This window comes from Vigna radiata, chromosome 1, assembly GCF_000741045.1.
Source record: "Vigna radiata var. radiata cultivar VC1973A chromosome 1, Vradiata_ver6, whole genome shotgun sequence".
NCBI lineage: Eukaryota > Viridiplantae > Streptophyta > Magnoliopsida > Fabales > Fabaceae > Vigna > Vigna radiata.
The window spans coordinates 16,336,175-16,359,144 of NC_028351.1; the positions used below are offsets into that span (position 1 = coordinate 16,336,175).

Here is a 22,970-nt window from a genome sequence, read left to right on the forward strand (position 1 = left end):
GAGTAGAATTCTTAAATATTTGAGAGTGGATAGGATGAAATCATAAACCCCAACAACATAATTCATTCATACATCATCCAACTACGTATTTTCTTTGGTCAATTCATCAAGCCTTTTGCATTCATATTTAATTTTCGTTTTTGCATTCTAAACACCAATTTTCGTTATCCAAGTCTTAAATAATCAAGAAATCACACAAGAGTCTAGAGTTGTAAGTCCCTAGGGAAACGATACTCGGTCTTACCATTTATATTACTTGATATGATTCGTACACTTGTCGGAGTCTTAAAACTCTCCACCTCTCGTGATTGATCTAGCTATTTGCCTTTGGTCACCTGCCAAGGCTTCAGGTGATCATGGACGCAGGAACTCGTCCGAGCCCGGTTATCAGATCTAAACCATGGGCTCTGATACCATTTGTAGGGAGGTCCAACACACACATATATCTCCACACTAGTAAGATATTGTCCGCTTTGAGCCAAGTCCTCACAAATTTACTTTTAGTACCGCTCCAAAAGGCCTCTTATCAATAGAGATTTTTTTTATATGTATATAAACCCACGTTCATTTCTTATTTTATCTTATGTGAGACTTTGTTTATATCTAGTAATATATATATATATATATATATAAACACCATAATAATCTGCGTAGGTCCCATTAATTTTTGTATTGATAATATCCCTTTAGCTTTTTTTTCTTTTACTTTTTATGTCAACGATATTTTACTCAGCGGAGGGGTGAAGTGATCAAGATTCCTTTATAAGATTGGTGGAGATTTGGTCAAGTAACCACAGCCCTAACCTACTGAAATTCCGAAAGACAAAAGAGCTTCAACATGATTAAGTTTTTTCTTATTTTTCTATTCCTGGTTCTTAACAACGAAGCCCAAAATTTCAAGACCAACCTATATGACTACTTAGAACTAGCCTTAAGGTGGCCAAACTCCTTTTGCGTGACACATGAAGGTGGTTGCAGAGAAACTGTTCCCCAGTATTTCACCATCAGCTATCTTCGTCCAAGGAAAAGGGAGGGGCCAGATATGCAATATTGCCCCACTCCAATTACTCTGCCAAATAGTACCGTTAGTATCTCTTCATTCCCATCACTTGAGATTCTCTCATGGTCTTTTTTCACCTCTTAACATTAAAAATTTAATATTTTATATTATTATAGGTTTACAGCTGATCGATCAAATACGGTGACAAATTGGATGGAAAGGACCGAACCACCCACTGACGTGCTTGCACGAACGATTGGTTCTGACAACAATTGAGCAGAGTTAACATTAATTGCACCTTAACTCCACTTAACTGTTGTTGGGACTTATCGGCCGTGAAAGCACATCACTCGCTCGGTCTTTCCAGTTTGTTATCATCCCTGATCGGTCAATTATAAGTTTACAGTAACACTTTAAAAAAATTTTAATATATTTTAAAACTTCCAAATCAATGTTTATCAGAGAATCCAAAATTCTACGTTGAGATTACTTTTATAGCATTTTATGTGTTTGGTGTACAAGTTTCCTTCATCGAATTGTCCTTAATTTTGAAGCAAGAACCTGTCAGATGAATTTCTTCTTTTACCTAATATCTTAAAATTGATATATATATATATATATATATATATATATATATATATATATATATATATATATATATATATATATATATATATATTTAATTCAGTTTATGTTCTGAGTTTTTTTTTTCATTATTACCCAAAAGATTATTTCAAGTTTGTATAGATAATATCTCTGTAACTAATATGTGCAGATCGAGACAAATAAAAAGGACCTACTCGTATTCTGGCCTGATCTGAGCACTGATAATTTTATAGAGAGCAAGTCACTATGGAGGGACGAATGGAAAAAGTTTGGATCGTGCTATAATATGATGCCAGATGACTACTTTACGAATGCGCTAAACAATAGAAAAAGAAATGACCTAAAGAGAATCTTGACAAGTGCAGGTATATATTAAAATGAACAATCAAGAAAAAAGAATAAGGAAATTCACATAAGGTTTAATGAAAATTTATTGTTGAAATTTTCAGGTATTGTAGCAAATGGAAATTCATATCCAACGCATAGAGTATTAGGAAGTTTCAGGAGAGCTCTAGGTGTGAATGTGAACATAGTGTGTGAACCAGATAGAAGTGGCAACTTTTATCTTGCTGAGGTTCATCAGTGTGTGGATGTGTCTGGAACAATTCCTATAGATTGTGACAATAAAGCAAGAGGGTGTGAAGATGATCCCATCTTTCCCTATGCGGGATTCCAACCGGATCAAAATCTCAATTAATAATGCAATCACAATCTTCTATCCGGGCATTTTCACTTATCATATGTTGGGTTATACGTCTCGATTTTCACGATAAACGAAGTGCTAAGATGTATCAAATATTCTATTAATAAATATTAGTAAAGTTATATGTCTTGATTTCTACTGACAATCAAAGCACTACAAGTTTTAGACATCAGTTATCAAAACATATATGTTTGATAAAATTATAAAATTGCTACTAGGTTTTTACATGTATCGATTTGTCTAAACCGAAACGTGATGTACGAGTTAAAAACGTCTTTTTTATTAGTGTCATAATGTAATATAATATGGAACGTAATAATAAACTAGATAACATTGTTATTCTCTTATATTATATAAGTAATAAAGTAGATGGTAGTGTATTATCCTATTCTATGTTTTACATGAATTAAATGACATATTTGTTTTTCTAAAGTTTAGAAAATTATTTAGCTAGCTTTTTCGGTATAAAGAATTGAATATATAATAAACTTACTCTAGCGAAAAGCAAGAAAGTAATTTTTGGGGTGCAGATCAAAACTGATTGCATCGGAAATTCTGTGTCAAAGTGAGTATATTTGAGAGATAGAACATAACAAGGTTGTAAGTATGGCGGTATCTATTTTCATAAAGCTCGGTTTGACGAGGAGATGAAATACATATCTTGCATTCCTTCTTATTCTTCTTGATGATGATGTCGCTTTTGGAAAAGGTAATTTATATTGGAAGAATTTAAAAAATTTCCATTGAAAGGAATTAGAAAGAAATTCATATTTAAAGAATACTAGAGTGTATTTTAAATTAATAAAATAGAAAATATTTAAATATTTTAACAATATAATAAATTTGAAATTCTATTCATTTTTACTCTACTCACGAAGGTTGACTCCAGTTGGTTCAAGTTGAAGGCTAGACTGAGTTAGTCTAGACCGAAGGCCAAGCTGAGTCAACCCAAACCAATGGTCGATCCAAGTCGGCCTACATTGACAATAAATCCTAGTCAGCTTGTATCGAAGGTTGAGTCGGTCGACCTGTACCAAAGGTCTATCTAGTTGGGTCAACCTGAATCGAAGTCGTGCAAAGATGGCCAAGGACGAAGTTTTTTCGAGTTGGTCCAGGCGAAAGATTAATCTGAGTCAATCGGACTGAAGGTCAAGCCCAATCTATTGAGCAAAATTTAAAGTTGAGTTGGCCTAAGCCGAAGGTTTAACCAAATCAGCCTAATACTGATGACTTGGGACTGAGCTATAAACCCATAACAATTAGCATAGATAGGAAGATCTAAGAAGGATGGGAGGACAAGTCCTTAAATGTAAGAATCCATCATAATTTTTTCTTGGAAAACTTGAACCGAGCTCATGAATCAAGCTGGTTGAGTTCCATGATCCATTCTTAACGGCGTATCTTTTGTTTTCCATTCCTCATGATCATTTCCTCAAATCCAACTAAGTACTAATCCTATGAGGTTAGCTCTATTACCAATTGAAGTACTTAAAAAATACTAGAAAGAGGGTTGAATAATGTTAATGAAAAACTTTTCACAACCCTTCTAATATAGCATGTTCTCAAGCTCTTGAAAACTTCTTTTAAATAATTATAAGCTCAACTTAATAGGATTTTATAATAACAACTTTAGCGTGCTATTCATAATATAGATACTGTAGCGTTTTGTTAAGAACTTCCTTTTATGAAATAAATCGTTTAGCTTGGAAGATTCTTGTGTTTGGAAATAAAGCACAATTGTACGTTTCAACAAAAAGATCGTTTAGGTAAGAGAAGAGATAATTGTACAAGAGATTTTATGCTGATTCACTCCAACTGAGTACATTCAGTCTCTTCCAGAAGAGTTTCACTATAATCTTCACACGATTACAAATGAGTAGTAACACCACTGTGACCTAATAATATATTTTCTTTATCATATCTATGATAAAACCCTAACTAATAAAAATTTATATTACAAAATCAAGATAACAAAAGTATATATATATATATATATATATATATATATATATATATATATATATATATATATATATATATATATATATATATCAAGAACCAATAATATATTAGAATAAACAAAATGAACAAACTTTATTTTATAATCTTGATATTTGAAACTCCTGTACTTTATTCCTTATAAATATCATTTTAATTTATTTAAATGCCTGAATTTAGACTGTCAAAGCTAAAAAAACGAAAATAACATAAAAAAACTAAAAGAAAGCACAGATAGAAAGTAAATTATATTTATCTGACAAAAGAGAAAGCTTTGGTTTTGTAAAGATTATCCAAGTAAAAATGCCCATTAAATCTTCCTTGACCTAAACAAAAATTCTCTAATTAATTACTGTACGACCTCAGGATATCAATAGCTGATGTTGCTGAATTATACATTTTCCTCAGCTTCTCTTTGTAATTCACGTCGTGCAGCAGCCAACCTCTCAGCAGCCAATCGTTCTTCCAGTGCTCGAGCACCTCTTTCTCTGCAAAAATCAACAGTTTCGGTTGCCATGCTAAATTATTTTATGTAGAACAATGATTGCAACAGTTAGTATGACTGCTTATAAAAACTGAAAATAATGCTAAAATATGAACACAAGGAAATAAAAAGAATCACTCCCCGCTGTCCCCAGAAAAGAAAAAAAAAATCCGCCATTTGGAATAGTATTATGATGTTTAATCAAAATATTAAATTAAAAATCTAGTCTCGGAGAAATAATTAAAAATAAGAAAGGCAGCCAAATGCGAAAAAACGGACTGGACAATACCACCTCTATTATTTATTTATTTGCTTTTTCCTTATGACATGCTTCACAGGAGCAATTTCTTCTTGACCGTATGTACTACTGATCCAATCAAAATTAACAACAGCAATGTACAATCACCTTCTCCTAGAAGCCTCAATTGAATCTGAACCTGGTAAAGGCTCACTTTCCAGATTGTAGCCTTGCCCATTATTAGAAGTATTAGATCTTCCACAGAGCATTCGGTGAAAAATTGATGCAATAGGATCTATAACTGGTCTACAAGACAGTAAAAGCATAAAAGATAAATCAAAGTTTCTTCATTTTTAGAAAGACGGTTCAATAATTAATCACTGATTTTTTCTGCAGACTAAAAGCCTAGATTACCTCAAAAATTCGGGGAAAAATGTGGAGAAAGCAAAATCCTCACTTGGGTCACCCCTAAGTTTTGCTTCTGGTTTCCTCTGCCAGTATCTAAGGTAAATCCAGCTTATATATGTGCCAGCTATAATCGTAGGAAGATATGTTGTAGCCTCTAGTGTCCAGAAGCTAATAGCAATGCAAAGCAATAAAGTGATAGATGGCAACCACTGAAGAGATGTAAGAGGCCACATATTTAGGGCATTTTCATAAACCTATTATTGCTCATAATTGACAAAGAACAAGAGCACAAGTGTATCAAACCTTTGTTTTTATCTTGATGAAAGGAAGCTCTTGATCCGGTATAATTTGCTTGATGCCAACCAAGAAACCAGATATAACCCCATGAAATCCCGAGAGCGGCATGTAACTAGAACATTCCAAGAGGACAATAAGATTAAAACAATTTGTTCACGGTGGAAAAAGAAAATCGAATGTCTGTTTAAGATTTTATTATTCAGTATTGATTTTAGCTGATGTCCTGAACAAACAATGTTTTCTACATGTCAAAGCCAAAAGAGAAAAATTAATCACACTTCAAATTGGCCTCTATTTAGCTTTTAATTATATAGTGGAGAGACAATGCAAAGAAAGGTAAGAAAAAACATCAGGAACGGCAGAAGAAGAAAAAAAATCATCTAGGATTGTATTATGTACATACAGGTAAGTCTCCAGCCTTGTAATGTAGTATAAGGCAATGGCAGTGATGAATACACATATTGAAGTTAGAAGATTAACCACAAAGATGAATTTAAAGAATTCCCTGGAGCCCCATATTGGTTCAAGCAGCTTTCCAATAAACAGGAGACCCAATGTGCTGATCACTACCTATAAAATTGAAAATTTCTCTTAAAAGCAAGATTTACAAGTCAGGTAATAAATTTATAGTGTTCGGAAAACAGAATGTGCATACCCCATATATAGATTGTTCAAGATAACCAGAAGTAATGAGATTCCAGGCAAATGGGATTGTCCTGCAAAATGAACAGAACAGGAAAATGAGTTCTAAAAAAGAATTTTGAAATACCAATGGAAAGGTAAGCTGCATAATTCACTTGTATGGAGAACTGAACAAGCAGATCGTCAAAATGAGATTTGTATTGATTCAGTTATATATACTAACATAATCTAACAAAGCTTGAATTTGATGTCTTGTCTGAAAATCAACCCCATTCCTAAAAGCTATGAAATAGTGTTAGCAGATAGGTATAATAAATTTGAAAACTTTCCTTCTATCTGCATCTTGTATAGCAAAAAGGGGAAGAGCTTTTATTACTAAGCATTTATTAGATGTTTGAAAACTCTTCTCTGTCTATTTGTGAGTCTCAGTTCTAATTTACATGTGTTGACATTCTCATAAAAAGGCTTCATTTTAGAAAAGATAGATATTTCTCTGGCACTATAACTTGTTAAATGTGTGTATTTTTTTTTACTGTTGTGTAGTTTTAAATCCGATCATTGTTACTCATTCATTGTGTTTAAAGATCTTAGATATCATGATAAGTAGTATGCTATGCTAGTCACTCTGAGTTCGGTTTAACTGATAATTGCTATGTTCTACATTATTCATTCTTGCTTGAAGAGGCCATTGAAATTTTCCGAGTTCAAGCAGAGAGGATAGGGTGGATTAAAACTTCTAATAAAGAATAGCTGAAGAGTGCGTTAAATCAAAGTTCAACAAACTATTTGCTTGGTTTCAATTTTATACTTAAACAACAAAGTATGAGACAAATATTTATGACATCAGGCCCATCAGACATAAGTGTTATTTGTTTAACCTAATAGACGCAAGTAGTTTGCTTATATTCTTTATCTGATAAGTTTCTCCTTGACCAGACAACTAGCTCACTTTTTCTAATAGGCATTGAGCTATTATTTGTGCAAGGAATGTTAATCACTTTGTTTCTCTCATGAGATCTTGCAACATTTTGTCATTGTCAAGGTATCTTGAAGAACGTACTTAATGCTAATTCACACAAGTAACATTTCTAAATAAAAAGGCAGAATGTCAGTGTTGCGGAGTCAGCAAGTGGTGTCAAGACCTACATATTACACTAAAGAAAAATGAAGCAACTTACCTAGGCCTAAAAAGTCATGTTGTGTATCAAAGAAGTTGAGTAAAGAAGCCACATGCATTTAATGATGCATGACGAGCATTTAATGCATCTACATGATTGAATGTGATCAGGGGATTGCCAGTGAAGATGAAAGGCTTGCTATCCTCACAATGGCTCCAAAGGAATATCCAACAACTCTTTTCTTCTTTGATGAAGAAAGGATGACAACAACAATTATGACTAGAAAGTTAAAGTTCTAAAAAATTTAAGAAATCCTTAGAGCCTTGAAATTGTGAGGAAGAACACTATTTGTATTTGAGAGCAACCTAAAATAGTGTTTATCATCTTCCACGTCTTAGGAAGTTTATCTCTTCTAGTGAGACTCATGATAATTGAGATCACAACCTTTGTAATCAAAGTGTTTTACTCAAGAGTGGTTGTATATAAAGAATACTCGTGTTTAGCCAGAAGTGATTGTGTCTATTAGAAGTGAGTTTTAGGCCTAACTCAACCCCACAAAATCAGCTTGTAAGGTGAGGTCTACACCCCACTTATATATTATAAATTGGCTTTCTCTAGTCGATGTGGGACTTCCAACACACCCCCCTCACGCTGAGGTATATACATCTCAAGCGTGAAACTAGATATTAATAGGTGGTCCGATAATGGCCCAATAGCGGGTGGAACAATATACCTATCAAATATCGCTAGGATAGGCTTTAACCAGGCTCTGATACCATGTTAGAAGTGGGTTTTAGGCCTAACTCAACCCCACAAAACCGGCTTGTAAGGTGAGGTCTACACCCCACTTATATATTATAAATTGGCCTTATCTCTAGTCGATGTGGGACTTCCAACAGTGTCCAAATAATATTTGTGATTTTAGCCAATAGCAACTACATTTCAAAGAATACTCAGGTTTAGCTAGGACTGACTACACAAAGAATACTCAAATTTAGCCAATAAAGGTTAGGTCCAAAGAATAATCAGATTTAACTACCATATCATGATCATTCATTTTGAGATAAGCAAGCTTGTTTTGCAAAATCATAGAAACATTGGATATCATTGGCATAGATGTTTTGAGCTTTCTTCCAAAAGGAGTGACATGTTTTGAAAGCTCTAAGACATATCAGAAGTCATGGTTCCCCTGATTGCCACAACAAAACACACAGCTAGAAATTCGCTTGTTTCCACTGTTAAGCTTTTTCAGCAGACACATGGTTTCCATCTTGCTCAAGGTGATCATGATGTCCTTAGCCAAGGAACCACAGTCCAACAGATGTAGCCCGCGATAGATAATTTTGTCAATTTAGCTTCTTGGAATTAATGCAAGGGCTTCCAAAGAATGAAATAGCATTTCCAGTGGCCATTGTTGACCAAGAAGACGAAAATATAAAGGAACTAGCGAGAAGGTGAGAAAACAATGAGGGAAACCAAAAGCCCTAAGGTGACTTCCACAAGGATGACTTCGAACCACGTCGGAATGAAGCTTTGAAGGCCAGACAGCAAGGTCCTGCAAGGCAACCACTACGCGACGAAGTTCCAACTAGTGGAAGGCAGTGCGTGGACTTCACACACGTGATAGCGACGAACTTTGCTTGAGCATGTGGCGATGCGGGGATGAGAATTAGGTTCCGACACTGGCGTGGTTGGCTTTCGCTCAGAGAGATGCTCCAAATCCAGTGGTCGCCAGCAAAAACTATGGTGGCTAGCAACCGTGGCCGAGGACATACAATGAATGGTGGCAAAAACTGTGCTAGAGATGATGGAGACCAGTAGAGCAGGATGGACCTACTTTGATACCAACTTATGATTGAAAAAAGGGAAAATATATTTTGAAGGGCTTAATACACCTCTTTTCTTCATGTTACATTTATAGGAAATAGATGGAAATAGCTAAACCTGGCTGGAAAACACTACCACACAACTCACCCAACTAATACACAATTCACACAATTAATTATTCTAACAGATACAATGAATGACGAAAAGAAAAGAATTCTAAACAATACTTCCAGGAACTAGATCCAGCACAAAGCACACAACAACTTACAATAAATCCTATTAAAGATTATATATTCTAACAAAAACAATATTCAAATCCAGTAAAAAGTCTTTATTGTAAATTAATAGCAAGGGACTCAAGATATATCAACATGGTCTGGGATTCAAGATATATCAATTAGGGTTGGCCCACAACAGGCCATTTGAGAAGATTTCAAGATGTTGGTTCAAGGCTTTCCACAAGAATAAAAGATTCTCATAAATGAGGTTCTGAGTGATCATGGTCAAAACTACATAAACTACCAGCAAACACAACTTATAAGACAAACAATAAAATTTAGTTAAGGTAATTGAACATAAATAAAAGGAGACCAGGATTATAGAAATCAATTTGAAGTTATTACAAAAAGTCTACAGCGGAAGTTACTTATATTTCAGAGGGGTTGATAGAAAGGTATCGACACAAAGAAACTTACATATAGTTTTTATTGACTTGGAGAAGCATATAATTTAGTGCCAAAGGAAATGCTATGCAAAGATTTGGAAGAAACGTATTTGCACAACTAATATATAGGTATACAAGACAAGTAGGATTGGGTATCTGCTAGTGTGAAAACTTACGATAGCAAAACTCTGAAGGGCTTCCTATGAGGATAAGTTTACATCAAGGCTCAATCTTGAGTCCTTACTTGTTTCATCTAGTTTTAGATTTGTTTATCTGATAACAACACAGCCCAATACACTTGGGCCAAAAGAATTACAAAGAAACCAGGCAACTAAAGGACTGTTTGATTGAGTAACTACTATAAACATAACTATATATGACATTGGAATAACTACTCAGATAACTCCTTTTTCTAACTGCAAACAACAAGGATTGCAAACACTACCCTGCTCTACGTTCACATCAAACTACCTCTGCTAGGTGCTTCTTTTAAGACCACAGTTTTAAGTGTCTCACTTTGATACATTTTGTTATTGTTAAAAGTTCTTCGTGTGGAATTGCTGCTAGTGTGCAGCCACTGCCTTCTATTAATCTTTCAGTTTAATCTGTCGTCCATTTGCATTATGAGCCATTAACTTGTAACTTGAGCCTAAGTTATGATCACCCAATTTTATGCAACCATCTTTTAGTGTTCTCCGATTGATGTTTAGGACCTGTTCGGACAGGTGCTCCATTAGTACTCTCAAGGGATAAAAATAAGAAGAAAAATTGAAATTAGTTTCCTCAAATTTAAATTTAGCGTATACATAAGTTTATATGTAGAAGTTCTTCACTTAGTTTCTCTAAACTTTTATTTTTAATTTGTACAAAAGCTAATTTAGTTTATAGAAAAGTTCATTCCATTTTTTTTCTTTTTTATCTTTCTCCCTGGAGACGATTATAGAGAAGTTCATCCAAACAAACCATTAATCATATGTCACTTTCCATTTAAATAGTATTTTCCTAATCACTGTCGTTAGTGCACATAAATACGTTCTCCAACAAAATTCTGGAATTTAAGTAGGATCACACAACCATCATTATAATCACACAGTAGAGTCTGCCCCTCTCGACTAAGTTACACCCTCCTCCACACAACCCTGATTTAGAATTTCAACAACCAAAACCAACACTGTGCCAAGTAAACAAATCACACACATTTGAAATAATCATGCAATATGCGGTACCTGGCGGGAATAAGAGCGAAGTAGGTAACAGCTGAAGGGAAAAACTGAACCGCAATGTGACCGCAAACCAGCACCACCGCAAGGCCCTTGCATAACCGAGTGAACCCGGTGAAGAAGCCCGTGCCCTGCATCCAAAAGTTAATCAAAAAATGGAAATTGAATAGGGGAAGGTTCAAAACATAGAGAAGTTTCTAGAATCTGATCGAAGAGACAGCGGAGAGTTACCCCTGAAATCGCTGGCGTGCTCATGGACTCGGCGGTGATCCCAATCGGAAGAGGATCCGATCTGATCTGATAAGTTTGTTGAATAGTGATAGGTAAGGAAAAAGCAAGTCGTTTTGATGGCGAAAAGAGGAATGGAAGATGAGGATCTGATCTAGTCTAGAGATCTAGTCTTTCAGATACTTGCATACTCGCTTTGCCCAAACACTTATGCAAATAACATGTTATTAATTTAATATTTTTAGTAAATTAGATTCATTGCATGCTGTTCTATCCTGTTTTCTCGATTTACTTACAAACCTCAATTTTCTAAGGTTTTATATATATATATATATATATATATATATATATATATTGTTTAAAATATTGTTATCATATATATTATAATTCATTATAAATATTGTAACAACGAAAAAATTGTGAAAATATCCGAAATATATAAGAATTACTATTTTTTTTCTTAATTTCACTTGTTCATTATGGTTTCCTCTTATGATGGCTAGTTCGATTTAATTCTCAACTGTATTGAAAATAAAGTTTAGAACATTTTATATTTTATTCTTATTTTCCAAAATGCACTCTTGGCTTGATTTGATTAAAATTGTAAGTTAAGGTAGGACAAGAGTCAGTTTTTATCATGTACCTACGCGATTTAAAAACGAAAACTTAATGGAATCAGTTTTGGAAATTAAAGGAAGATATATGAAGAAATTATTAACTTAAATTAAAGCTAAACCTCTTAAAAAAGTCATGATTAAAGAAGATAGAAGAAGAAAATGGAGTTTTAAGAATTTTACTATTATAGAGGATCACATTTTAGTCTTTTTTTTTTTATTTTAAAACACTTTTCATAAATATATAATATAACTAATTTTTAAGTTTTGTATTTGGCCAAAATATTTTGTTTAACTTTGTTTAGAAGGTTTGGTGGCTTTAAGAGAGAGTTAGTGCACCATTAGGTCCTTAGTTAAAAGTAGGGATGACAAAATATCCGTGGACACAAGCATCTACGGATAAAATCCGTGACGAAAAGTTATTATCCGCGAATATTTATTACCCATGGATAATGGATAGTAGGTAATTTGGATTCGTAATAAAAGTTTTGTTTCCTTATTAATTGATACCTATTTAGAAAATATTTATAAATATTATAAAATCTATAGGTATCTATAGATACAACAGATATTTTAAAAAATATATTTTATAAATTTTTAAAATAAGTTTTAAAAAATATAAAATATAATATAAATTACATTTTAATTTAATTTAAATTTAACTTAATAAAATATAAATTAATTTAATTTTAATTAAATTTAAATTAATAAAATATAAATTAAATTTTAATTTTAATTTTTTATGAATATTGTACGTAAATAATATAATACCTCTAATCAATCTATGGATAAATAAATATTTAAATATCCATTGTCCACAAATATCAACTTAATCAGATATTTTTATCCCATAGGATATTTTTTTCAATTATTTTTTATCATCGAAATTCTAATAGATAAAGTCAAAAGTCATTTTAAGTTATATAGATTGTTCAAAGACGTCATCAATAAAAGAAATTAGATTAAATAATTAATCCCATTTTTCCCAAAAAGTTAAACGATTAATCATCTACCAACTCCTAACATGTGGTTTCAAGCATCACTGTTGCTTTCACCGAATTCTTTTTATATTACTAATCATCAAACAATATTTTCATGCATATTTTCTAAACTACATTATCTAACAACTTTGTTATAAAGAAAATATAATATTTTTTACTAATTAAGAATTAAGTTTAAAATATTCTTAAGAAAAAAAAAAACCTAAGATCTTCTTGATGCATCACATATAAAAGAATACGAACTCCTATCGGCAAAATTTTAATAGCTAAATAGAATTTTATTAAAGCATTACTTTCAAAGTTTCAGCCATTCTCTGTCACGATAGTTCATCACCAAGCACAACTTCTTCTTCTCCTTCTTTCCTTGTTGTGCCTACTTTCTATCCATCATAACCCAAGATTAAATCATTTGTTTGTTGATTAGGTAGTTCTTATGCAATCTGAAAGTTGAGAGCAACATTTCCACCGTTCAAATTTTCAATTCTTTCAACTGGTAAGAAAACCCCTTTCTTCCCGTTCATTTAAGGTTGTAATCATGCAACAAATGTGGTTGCATGTGAACCAGGCCCAATCTGAGACAGGCGCAATATGGGAACAATAAGGCATAATCTGGGCTGGAAAGGTCCAATAAGGCAGATTCAATTTTTGGGAATTCTTTTTTTTGTTACTGGATCTAGATATGGATCAGATCAGTTTTTTGGTTTTTTTATAATTTTTTAAAAAATATGGTGTCGGCCCAAATCTTGTGCAGATTGCTGATCCATTTATGGGTCATTAGATTTGGATTAAAATATAAGAAAATAAAGTAATATTAATAATTAATTATAAATAAATAATTATAAAATTAATTATTAATTAAGGATAAATAAAAGTAAAATTAATAATTAATTAGGAATAAATAAAATTCAATTTTGGTCTTGTTTATAATTTTTAAATGAGCTATTGATAATTAAGATATTACCAAAGTGAGTCTTCATTATCTGGAGTAGTTTATAGAAAAATTATAAATGTTTGTGTTTATGCATATCCATGCGAGTATTGGTCGGCCCAAAGGAAGATTAATATTTGGTCGGATTGTATACGCACCTGTGATGGTAACATGTGATAATTATAAAGTATTTTACGTGTCAATAATAAAATCAATCCAAAGATAGGTTTGTTATTGGACATGTTCTTATTATCAGTGTTGATCATTACACCAAGATACCTCTAGCAGTTAATATTACTGTCCAAAGACTTGATATTGATAGGGCATTGGGTGCCTTGAGATGGGATAGATCATTATTTAAATATATTTATATAATTATTGATTTTACGATGTGAGCTTAATTATTTTGTTTCTCTTGTATAAANTACAGTTACGATAGCTTCTATATCTGCCAACTTAAATTCGGTTCCGGTCCTCAACAGTACAAATTTTAAGGATTGGAAAGAAAACATAGAGATAATTCTTGGCTGCATGGATCTTGACCTTGCGTTAAGGATTGAGAAACTGCCTTCTCTTAAGGACTCAAGTACCTCTGACGAGAGGAGAGAATATGAGAAGTGGGATCGCTCAAATCGCATGTGTTTGATGGTCATTAAGCGCGACATTCCAGAACTCTATAAAGGTACGGTATCTGAAGAAATTACAAGTGCTAAAGATTTCCTTGCTGAGATTGAAAAGTGCTTTCTGAAAAGCGAAAAGGCGGAAGCAAGTGCACTTCTTCAAAGCTTGACTTCCATGAGGTATCAAGGCAATGGAAATGTCAGAGAGTACATTATGGAAATGTCAAATATTGCTTCAAAACTTAAGGCGCTGAAACTTGAGTTGCAAGAGGACTTGCTTGTACATTTTATTTTAAACTCTCTTCCTATACAGTTTGGACAGTTTAAGATTTCTTATAACTGTCAGAAGGAGAAATGGTCTCTTAACGAGCTCATTTCATATTGTGTTCAAGAAGAGGAGAGGCTGAAGCAAGAAAGGACTGAAAGTGCTCACTTAACCAGTACCTTTAATGACAAGGGCAAAAGAAAGAAAACTGAGAATCCTAATGATGACGCTTCTAAAGGTCCATTACAAAAGAAACAGAAACAGTTTAATAAATGTTTCTTTTGTAATAAAGTTGGACACATAAAGAAGGAATGCACAAAATATCATGCTTGGCGTGCAAAGAAAGGATTGCCTAAGCTATCAGAAGACAATTGATTCTGAAAGATGAATCTATTTAGAGATGTCGAGTTTATAGTGATGGAAGTGAAGAATGTTTTAGATTATTATTTTGTATTGGTTTTCAAATTTTGGTTTTGAAAGACATTGTATCGTCATTTAGGCGAAATTTGATTTCATTTGTTTATTTGAACAAACCTTGTTATTTATGTTACTTCATGGAAATAATGAATTCAAATTTTGTTTTATTCAAGTTTTGTTGAAACTAATTCACTTTTGGAAAATAATAATCAATATATTCTTCATACAGTGAATCCTTAAATATGGAATTACATGATATTAAGTATATTTTTTTTTAGGATATTGAGTTTGGAGGGAAGATTAAAGTTTAGAGGAAGAATCGTTAAAAAGTTATCTGATTCATAAAGTTCAAAACCTCTAGTAAGTTAAGAACCTATAAGAACAAACTCAAGATCCTCATAAACATGTGCTTCACGAAAGGGGATTCTCTAGTTGCTAAGGGAGACAAGTTTAGTCTCAATTAATGCGTATGTATGCATCCAGATATAGCATACACAGTTGGGTTCAAGGCATATATTTAGCTATTCATGATTTTTTTCAAGAGAACAACAGTTTATAAGCTCACGTATAAAAGGTCAGACCAGTAAGAGATCGTCAAGTATTCTGACAATTTTGTAGGATGCCAAGATAGTTTAAGATCCACTTCAGGTTACATTTTCATGCTAGGTGGTGGCGTAGTTTCTTGGCCTATTACCAAGCAAACTCTTATGGTTTTATCCACTACGAGTGCAGAATTTGTAACAACTTATTAGGCATCAAATCAAGGTATATGGTTGATTTATGTCACAAGGCTACGTATTTTGAAAGGAATTGAAAGACCAATCAGGTTATACTTTGACATCAAATCAGTTCTTAAAGGAAGAGTACAAAGTGGATGGTTTTCCATAGAACACTTAGTGACAAACTTCTTGATTATATATCCTCTTAATAAGGCAATTACACCCAAGGTCTTTCATGAGCATATTGCTTGTATGGGTGTTTTACAGTTTGAGGAATNTTTGGTTCAGTGGGAGTTAGTCATCTTTGTGTGTATGTGTTCTATGTTTTGGTTTTCATGTATGCATACATTTTGGTTTATTATTCGGATATTACACTTTGTACACTAAGGTTATTGTATTGATCTCATTGAGATAAAGTAAGGACCAGTTGAAAATAGACGTGTACAGATCACATTCACGTAACTTTTCATGCTACACATTTCATGATGTATCCATGTCATTTGATTCTGTCAGCATTAGTGATCACTGTTGGTTTGGTTGCAATTGTTGCAATTAAAACTGTTTTGGTTCTACATGCGGATATAATCAATGGACAGGACTTTGGGATATACTCAAGGTATATAATGGCAATTTTGAGCTCATAAAGTCTGACACATTTGTAAGGATTTATATGGATATATATATTTGTGACCAGTGGGAGATTGTTAGCAATTTGGGTCACTTGTATATATATAAGTAATCATTAAATGTGTTAGGGNCATTATATTATATTAGCCAATTTTATAAAGTGATCTAATTGAGATAAATATGGCTAAGGGTATATTTGTCATGAAAGGTATATTGTGTAGAGACCAGNAATAATTATAATTTGTTGAAGGGGCCAAATTGTAATTATTGAAACTAAATAATATTAACCGCCAGAGGTTATTTAAGGGGTCATGGTCCCCATCTGTGAGCACAACGATTTATTCCTGTTTCTTTCTCTTTATCCCCATCAGAAGGGAAAAATCTAGAGGGAACTAAAGGTGCTCTACAGAGGGAAGATCATAGACTAATTCAAGTTTATCAGAAGAGTCAATTCAGGTTCATTAATTGTTCTCAATGTTTTCAGGTACGCTTCCGCTCCATTATTATAGAAATATTGGGAACTGTTTTGATTGAAGAATTTAATGTATGTGGTTTATTGCTCTTTATTGTGAATCTCTGAATCATAAATTCTAACAACAATGACTTCATTATGAAAAAGGCACGAGGAGTTGATTGGAGAGCATGCAATGGAAAATGGCCTCATATGATAAAGGAGAGAAAATGAAATGAAAAGAAACATAATTTTTTTTCTGTTGTAAATGGTGTAATTGGACCATAGCAGATTACATGCAATATACCATCGCACCTTTGTGTAACCTTGAGAACTAACAACCATAGTAAATTACACATTCTTCACATTACTTTTGTTCTAATGCATCTATTCATAACTGAGCTAAAATATCAGTATGATATATCTGATACTTCAGCTGCAGCAATTACATATGTAGATCATATATCCAACCGTTTACAATTGTAAAACGAATGCCAAACAAGCTAGTAAATGGGATGAAAACATTATTTCACTTATTTGATCATGTAACACAAAGAAATACATAAAAATGAATAAAATAAATAAAAACTTATCTTTTAACTTATATCGTTAATTAAAATTTTTAATAAAATTTCACGAGTTTTGCTTAATATAATCATGTATAACTACAATTATTTTTATAACAATCTTTTAAAATAAAATAAATGTATATAACTAAAATAGAACTAAATACAAGCATTAAGTTAGTGTTTAATAATGTTATTAATATATAATATTTACATATACAAATAAAAGTATATTTTTACATATACAACCATCGTATTATTGAAAAGGTTTTTGAAATAGTTATTTTTTTTTTATTCCTACCTTGTTCTTATAAATATTTGTTGTTTTCTTTATTATTTTATTTTAGTTCTTCTAAAATGTTCGCTTTCTTATCCCAAAGTACTTAGATTGTTTATTAAGTCAATATCAAATATTTTTCATAAATGAGGACAAACATTTTGATGATAATTCGTGTAATGATACTGAATTTTTGGTGAGAACATTTGACATGTTTTAAAACATTGCTAAAACTTATTCTGTCTCTAAGGTTTATGGTTTGACGAAAAGTTAAAATATATGAAATTCATCGAGCAAAACGATAAAGGTATCATTCATATTTAATACCCTTAAAGCTCACATCGAGTAAATGCAAAGAAAATCCAAAGAGTACATGCACATAATAAGACTTTGCAATTTCGTAATGAGACATTACAACTTAAAGAAATGAGTGTCACAAGACAACGCAAAGAAAAACAAACGACATGGAGATCCTTAGAAAATAACACCAAATCAATGACATACCTTTGCCTCTATCTTGAAAACCTCTAACCATAGTGGTACAATTAGCTTGTAGAACCATACCTGAGTCTATTTACTCTAATAGTAGAATACTCTTTGTCGATAAAGAAACAAAGCACAATTCAAAGCAGACTTTCAAGCCAAAGAACCTTTGTATCACATTGTAAAAGTTACAAGGGTAACTTCAAAGAGTTCAAAATCAAACACCTTCCTAAAGAACAAAATAATAGAGTCAAGGTCCTATCCAAATTGGCTTGCACCAAAAGTATAGGACAACATTAATATGTTCACAAGTATATATGTGTTTGTGTGTGTATGAGGACTATATAAAGGAAACTCTTAAGAAGCAGTAATGACAGTTCACGAGTCACTTCAGATGATATTACTCAGATAATATGTTCAAATTTTAAGGAGTGATGAGACAAAAAGGCCAACATATATTTTCAAAGACAAAGTTGTAAGCAAATGATATATAAATACTCCTGTTTATATTAAGTAAAATCTAGGTTAATTACAATTGTAATCCAAATAGAACACCAACCAAATTAATGATGAGGTTCATCATTAAATGATGGAAAGTCCTCTAAGTACTCCATGTACTCTCACTAGTGCAAAATATGCTTTTTAAGTCTATTATTTCGGGCTTTTTAAGTCTGCTTTCTGACAGACTTAGATTCGGCAGACTTAAATTTTAAGTCTGTTGTTGACTAACAGACTTAAATTTTAAGTCTGTTGTTGACCAATAGACTTAAACTTTAAGTTTGTTATTGTCCAACAGACTAAGTTCTTTGTATGTAAATTTGATTTTTTTTAATTATATTTGTTTAATCATGAAACCAAAACCTGAAATACAGAAAAGTTTCCAGAACAAAATGTATATTTCCAACTGTTCAATTCAAGTACATAATAAAAAGTTCCAAAATCAAAATAAATAATAAGATGTCTAACTTAAAATTTGTAGTCTAAACAAAGTCTAACTTAAACTTTTAAGTTTAAACATAAGCTAAACATAACTTAGCAACACCTAATAAAAACCTAATCTTCACGTTGGAGGAGATAACTTGTCCATTGATGTCTTATTTCGGCCATGGTCTCCTTTAATATTGCTGATGAATCATCAAACACCTAAAACAAACAATGTTATTATGTAGTACCATATCTAAAACCGTAGAATTCATGCATTAGTTATAAGTGGCTACCATTGTCCAGTTATCATAAATTCCTGCCTGAATGATAGCTTTGATCCAATACATCACGTAGTACTCACATTTCCATGAGCTAATTTGCTTATTGCATAGTATAATCTTTCCCCATGATCTTGTGAAAAGTACAAGAAAATCCTGAAGAAAATCATGCGCACCAAATTTGCAACCTCCAATGTCTGTCCACATTCCATCTAATTCTATTTAATATTCCAATCGATCACATTAATTCACTTTAACCTATAGATAATTCCAACACGGATAGCTATAAAATAATTTATTTTAACATTAATTTAAAGCTTTAATTGACATTAGTAAAATAACAGAATAAATGAATCTTAATTGACATAGATAAATAATATTTTTATTAATATTAATTGAAAAATTATAATTAATGTTAGTTAAGAAATTTTAAGTTCTTATTCTATATAAGAAAACCTAAATGACATGAACTAAAACGTAAAACAATATATGTGGACGTTGATTGAAAAAATTGTAGTTGACAGATACCATTTAATAAATATTGTTAATATTGATCAAAAGAAAATCTAAATTGATTGATATGATCTTTAAGAAATTATCTCCTATGATGATAATAAAAGAGAAAAAAAAATTCACTTGCTTAAAACTAACAATGTTTAACCAGTCACATATTGATCTTTCTTATGATTTTGGTAATATATAAAATTGAAATTTAGTGAAAAATATCTTTTAATTGTTACTAAAACACATATGACAGTTGGGTTTTTGTAAATATCTTGTCTACAAAGAAATCAATCTAATAAAAATCATATCAGACTAGTGGTTTTGAACAGAGGAAGAGAGAACAATAAAAAGCGAAAAGATTGAAAAATGGGAAACAAGCACATTAACCATATGGGATTGTCCAAATTCATACCAATATCTTCACTATTTGCAACATCATCACCGTCAAGTAGCCATTTCCATCCTCTTTCGAGATTTCGTTTTCGTTTTTTTTCATTAACAGTGCTATTATTCACATCTCACAGGGTCATTTTTTCATTTCCTATACCAAACCCTAATCGCTTATTGCATTCTATTTCTCATGAATTTAACTCATCTCACAGGGTCTTTTGTTTTATCACTGAATAATTTAAATAATTTTCCCTTTCTACTTATCATTCCAACTTCTACGTGTTCACCCCCAACTACCCACCCTTTCACTTTCATAAGAAGATTAGTAATTTAAAACAGAGTACACACAACCATGTACAAAAAAAATTAGTTCATCATACCTGTATGTCAATGGAATGAGCAGCAACAGTGGTTATTGTTGAAGAAACGTTGTTGCAGCAACCACGTATTCAGGAGTGTAAAAGTTGAAAAGTGAAAAATGTTTCCAGAGTTAAAAGTGAAAATGAGCAGGTAACCTACGTTCAGGTTAAGACACTCTCTTAAAAAAGTCTTTTTTAAGTCTCTTAAAAAAATTACAGATGTAAAAGTATTCAGTTATATCTCTTAGAAAATGAAGAGACACTAAGTCTTTTAGAAAAGGAGCAGATGTAAAAGTACTAATTTAAGTCTGTTAGAAAATTAACAGACTTCAATAACTAACTTTTATTTACTAAACTGCTACCGTACATCTTTTAAGTTTGTTTTCTTCTGAACAGACTTAAATTCATAGACTTAAAAGGTTTATTTTGTACTAGTGTCTAGCCCTATCCTTCACCTATAAAAGAAGATATGCCCTTTTGTAATCCTTAGAACTGGATTGAATTTTGCCAAAATTGAAAGACTTCTCTTCTTGAGTTCTCACCTATGAAAATTCTTCTTCTAGACCTCCTCATATACTCTCTCATTCATGGTTGGCCTAAAATCCTAGAAGAACATCTACCAAGACCATTCAACAACAACATCTCCATCTCTTCATCTCTATTTGCTTCCGCTACTATCATTGGTCATATGAAGTTCATCCTTTAAAGAAGCTTCATCAACCCAATTGGAAGATCATCTTATGTTCAAGAAGCATCCTCAAAGTAATCTCTATCATTTAGTATCAAGAGTTATGGTCACTATCTTAGAAGTCTTCAATAGATAAGTGTCTAAAAGTTCTTACCCATTTTGTTTACCTATTTGTGTTCTTGTGAATTCCTTGTTGTTTCATCTTTTCCAACATGTCTAATATGTTGTTGAGTCATGAGTATGTGTTGCATGTCTTGAAATATTGATTCAAATTAATTATTTTTCTTGAATCATCCATGCTGTGTGTCTAGGATTTCTAATTTTTCTATTTGTATTTATGCAAAGTTTATGGGTTTGTGTCACGGGTTTAGGTCATCTTTTAAGTCATTTTCCTTGATTTTAAGATCCTGTTGTTTTGTCATAAGTATTTTATATCCATATATGTCATCACATCTTTGTTCAACTTGAAAGAAAAATTGAAAACATTGAAAACTTGAAGCCTACCATTTTCTGAAATCTAGTGCAAAGAGTTGTTTTAAATTCAATTTTCAAAAATTAACTACAACCAAACCAGAGGTCCAAATGCTACATTTTATATGTCAATGGAAATCTCTTTGAGTCTATTTCATAGGAAAAGAAGAATCATCTCATTTAGAGCTCTGTAGAAAACGTTATGGGTAAAACATTGAGCAAAGGTCAGACCTATCCAATTCTAGTGTGAAATTTCAGATTTTGATGTTTTGGCTTTCCTGGATTCTCTTTGAGTTTTATGAGTATATTCATACTTGTTATTAGTTCCTGAACAAGTTCTTAGTATTAGGTTTCTATTGAGTCATGACCGAGATAGTCATGATGGTGGTGTATCTATGATGATGATCATAGTGTTGGAGATGCTCCAGGTGATGCTATGTTGATAGTGGTGTTATTGTAGTTGTTATAGTAGGTAGTTAGCATAGGTTCTGATAAGTGGATAAACCAAGGGTCTATGTGAGAAATTTTAGTGATGACATCAAGGGTCGAGGATGGATGGTCGAGGCTCGGGGAGCAAGTAATCGGATATGATTGATTTTTTATGTTTAGAGGATTAAGAATCCTATTGTTATTACTTCTATGTATGAGGTGTTTGATTATTGTTGATATAATCAGTATGTGTGTATCTTGGTATTATGATTGTTTTATCGGTAGTTTATCTCATACTATGTGTTTGTGAAGATGACATTATCGACAATGATCATATAATCTATTATACGTGAGCAAATGATATTGCAGATGTTTCAGAAGCACGATAGGTGTAAGAAATGATGGGAGAAAAGATTTGGGTTTCTTTAAAAGTTCTTTTAGCAAAGACTTTTGAGATAATGTAATTTGAAGTTATCTCGATTCCTTTGTTATTTTCATTATTTTAAATTATGTAATTAAGCAAGGC

At 32.1% G+C, this 22,970-nt stretch overlaps 2 protein-coding genes across 2 annotated transcripts; one reads left to right on the forward strand and one right to left on the reverse strand.

Moving 5' to 3' along the window:
* The first annotated feature begins 832 nt into the window (after positions 1-832).
* On the forward strand, positions 833-2,333 carry LOC106758227 (ribonuclease 1-like). The gene is made up of 3 exons (XM_014641172.2): positions 833-1,084; positions 1,776-1,971; positions 2,056-2,333. The coding sequence occupies exons 1-3, from the start codon at positions 839-841 to the stop codon at positions 2,301-2,303; spliced, it is 690 nt and encodes a 229-aa protein (XP_014496658.1). The 5' UTR covers positions 833-838; the 3' UTR covers positions 2,304-2,333.
* A 2,198-nt stretch (positions 2,334-4,531) lies between these two features.
* LOC106769822 (rhomboid-like protein 19) lies at positions 4,532-11,641 on the reverse strand. The gene is made up of 8 exons (XM_014655941.2): positions 11,437-11,641; positions 11,212-11,336; positions 6,390-6,450; positions 6,138-6,304; positions 5,741-5,846; positions 5,444-5,646; positions 5,198-5,335; positions 4,532-4,795 (listed from the first exon to the last, which is right to left on the reverse strand). The coding sequence occupies exons 1-8, from the start codon at positions 11,458-11,460 to the stop codon at positions 4,699-4,701; spliced, it is 921 nt and encodes a 306-aa protein (XP_014511427.1). The 5' UTR covers positions 11,461-11,641; the 3' UTR covers positions 4,532-4,698.
* Between the last annotated feature and the right edge of the window lie 11,329 nt (positions 11,642-22,970).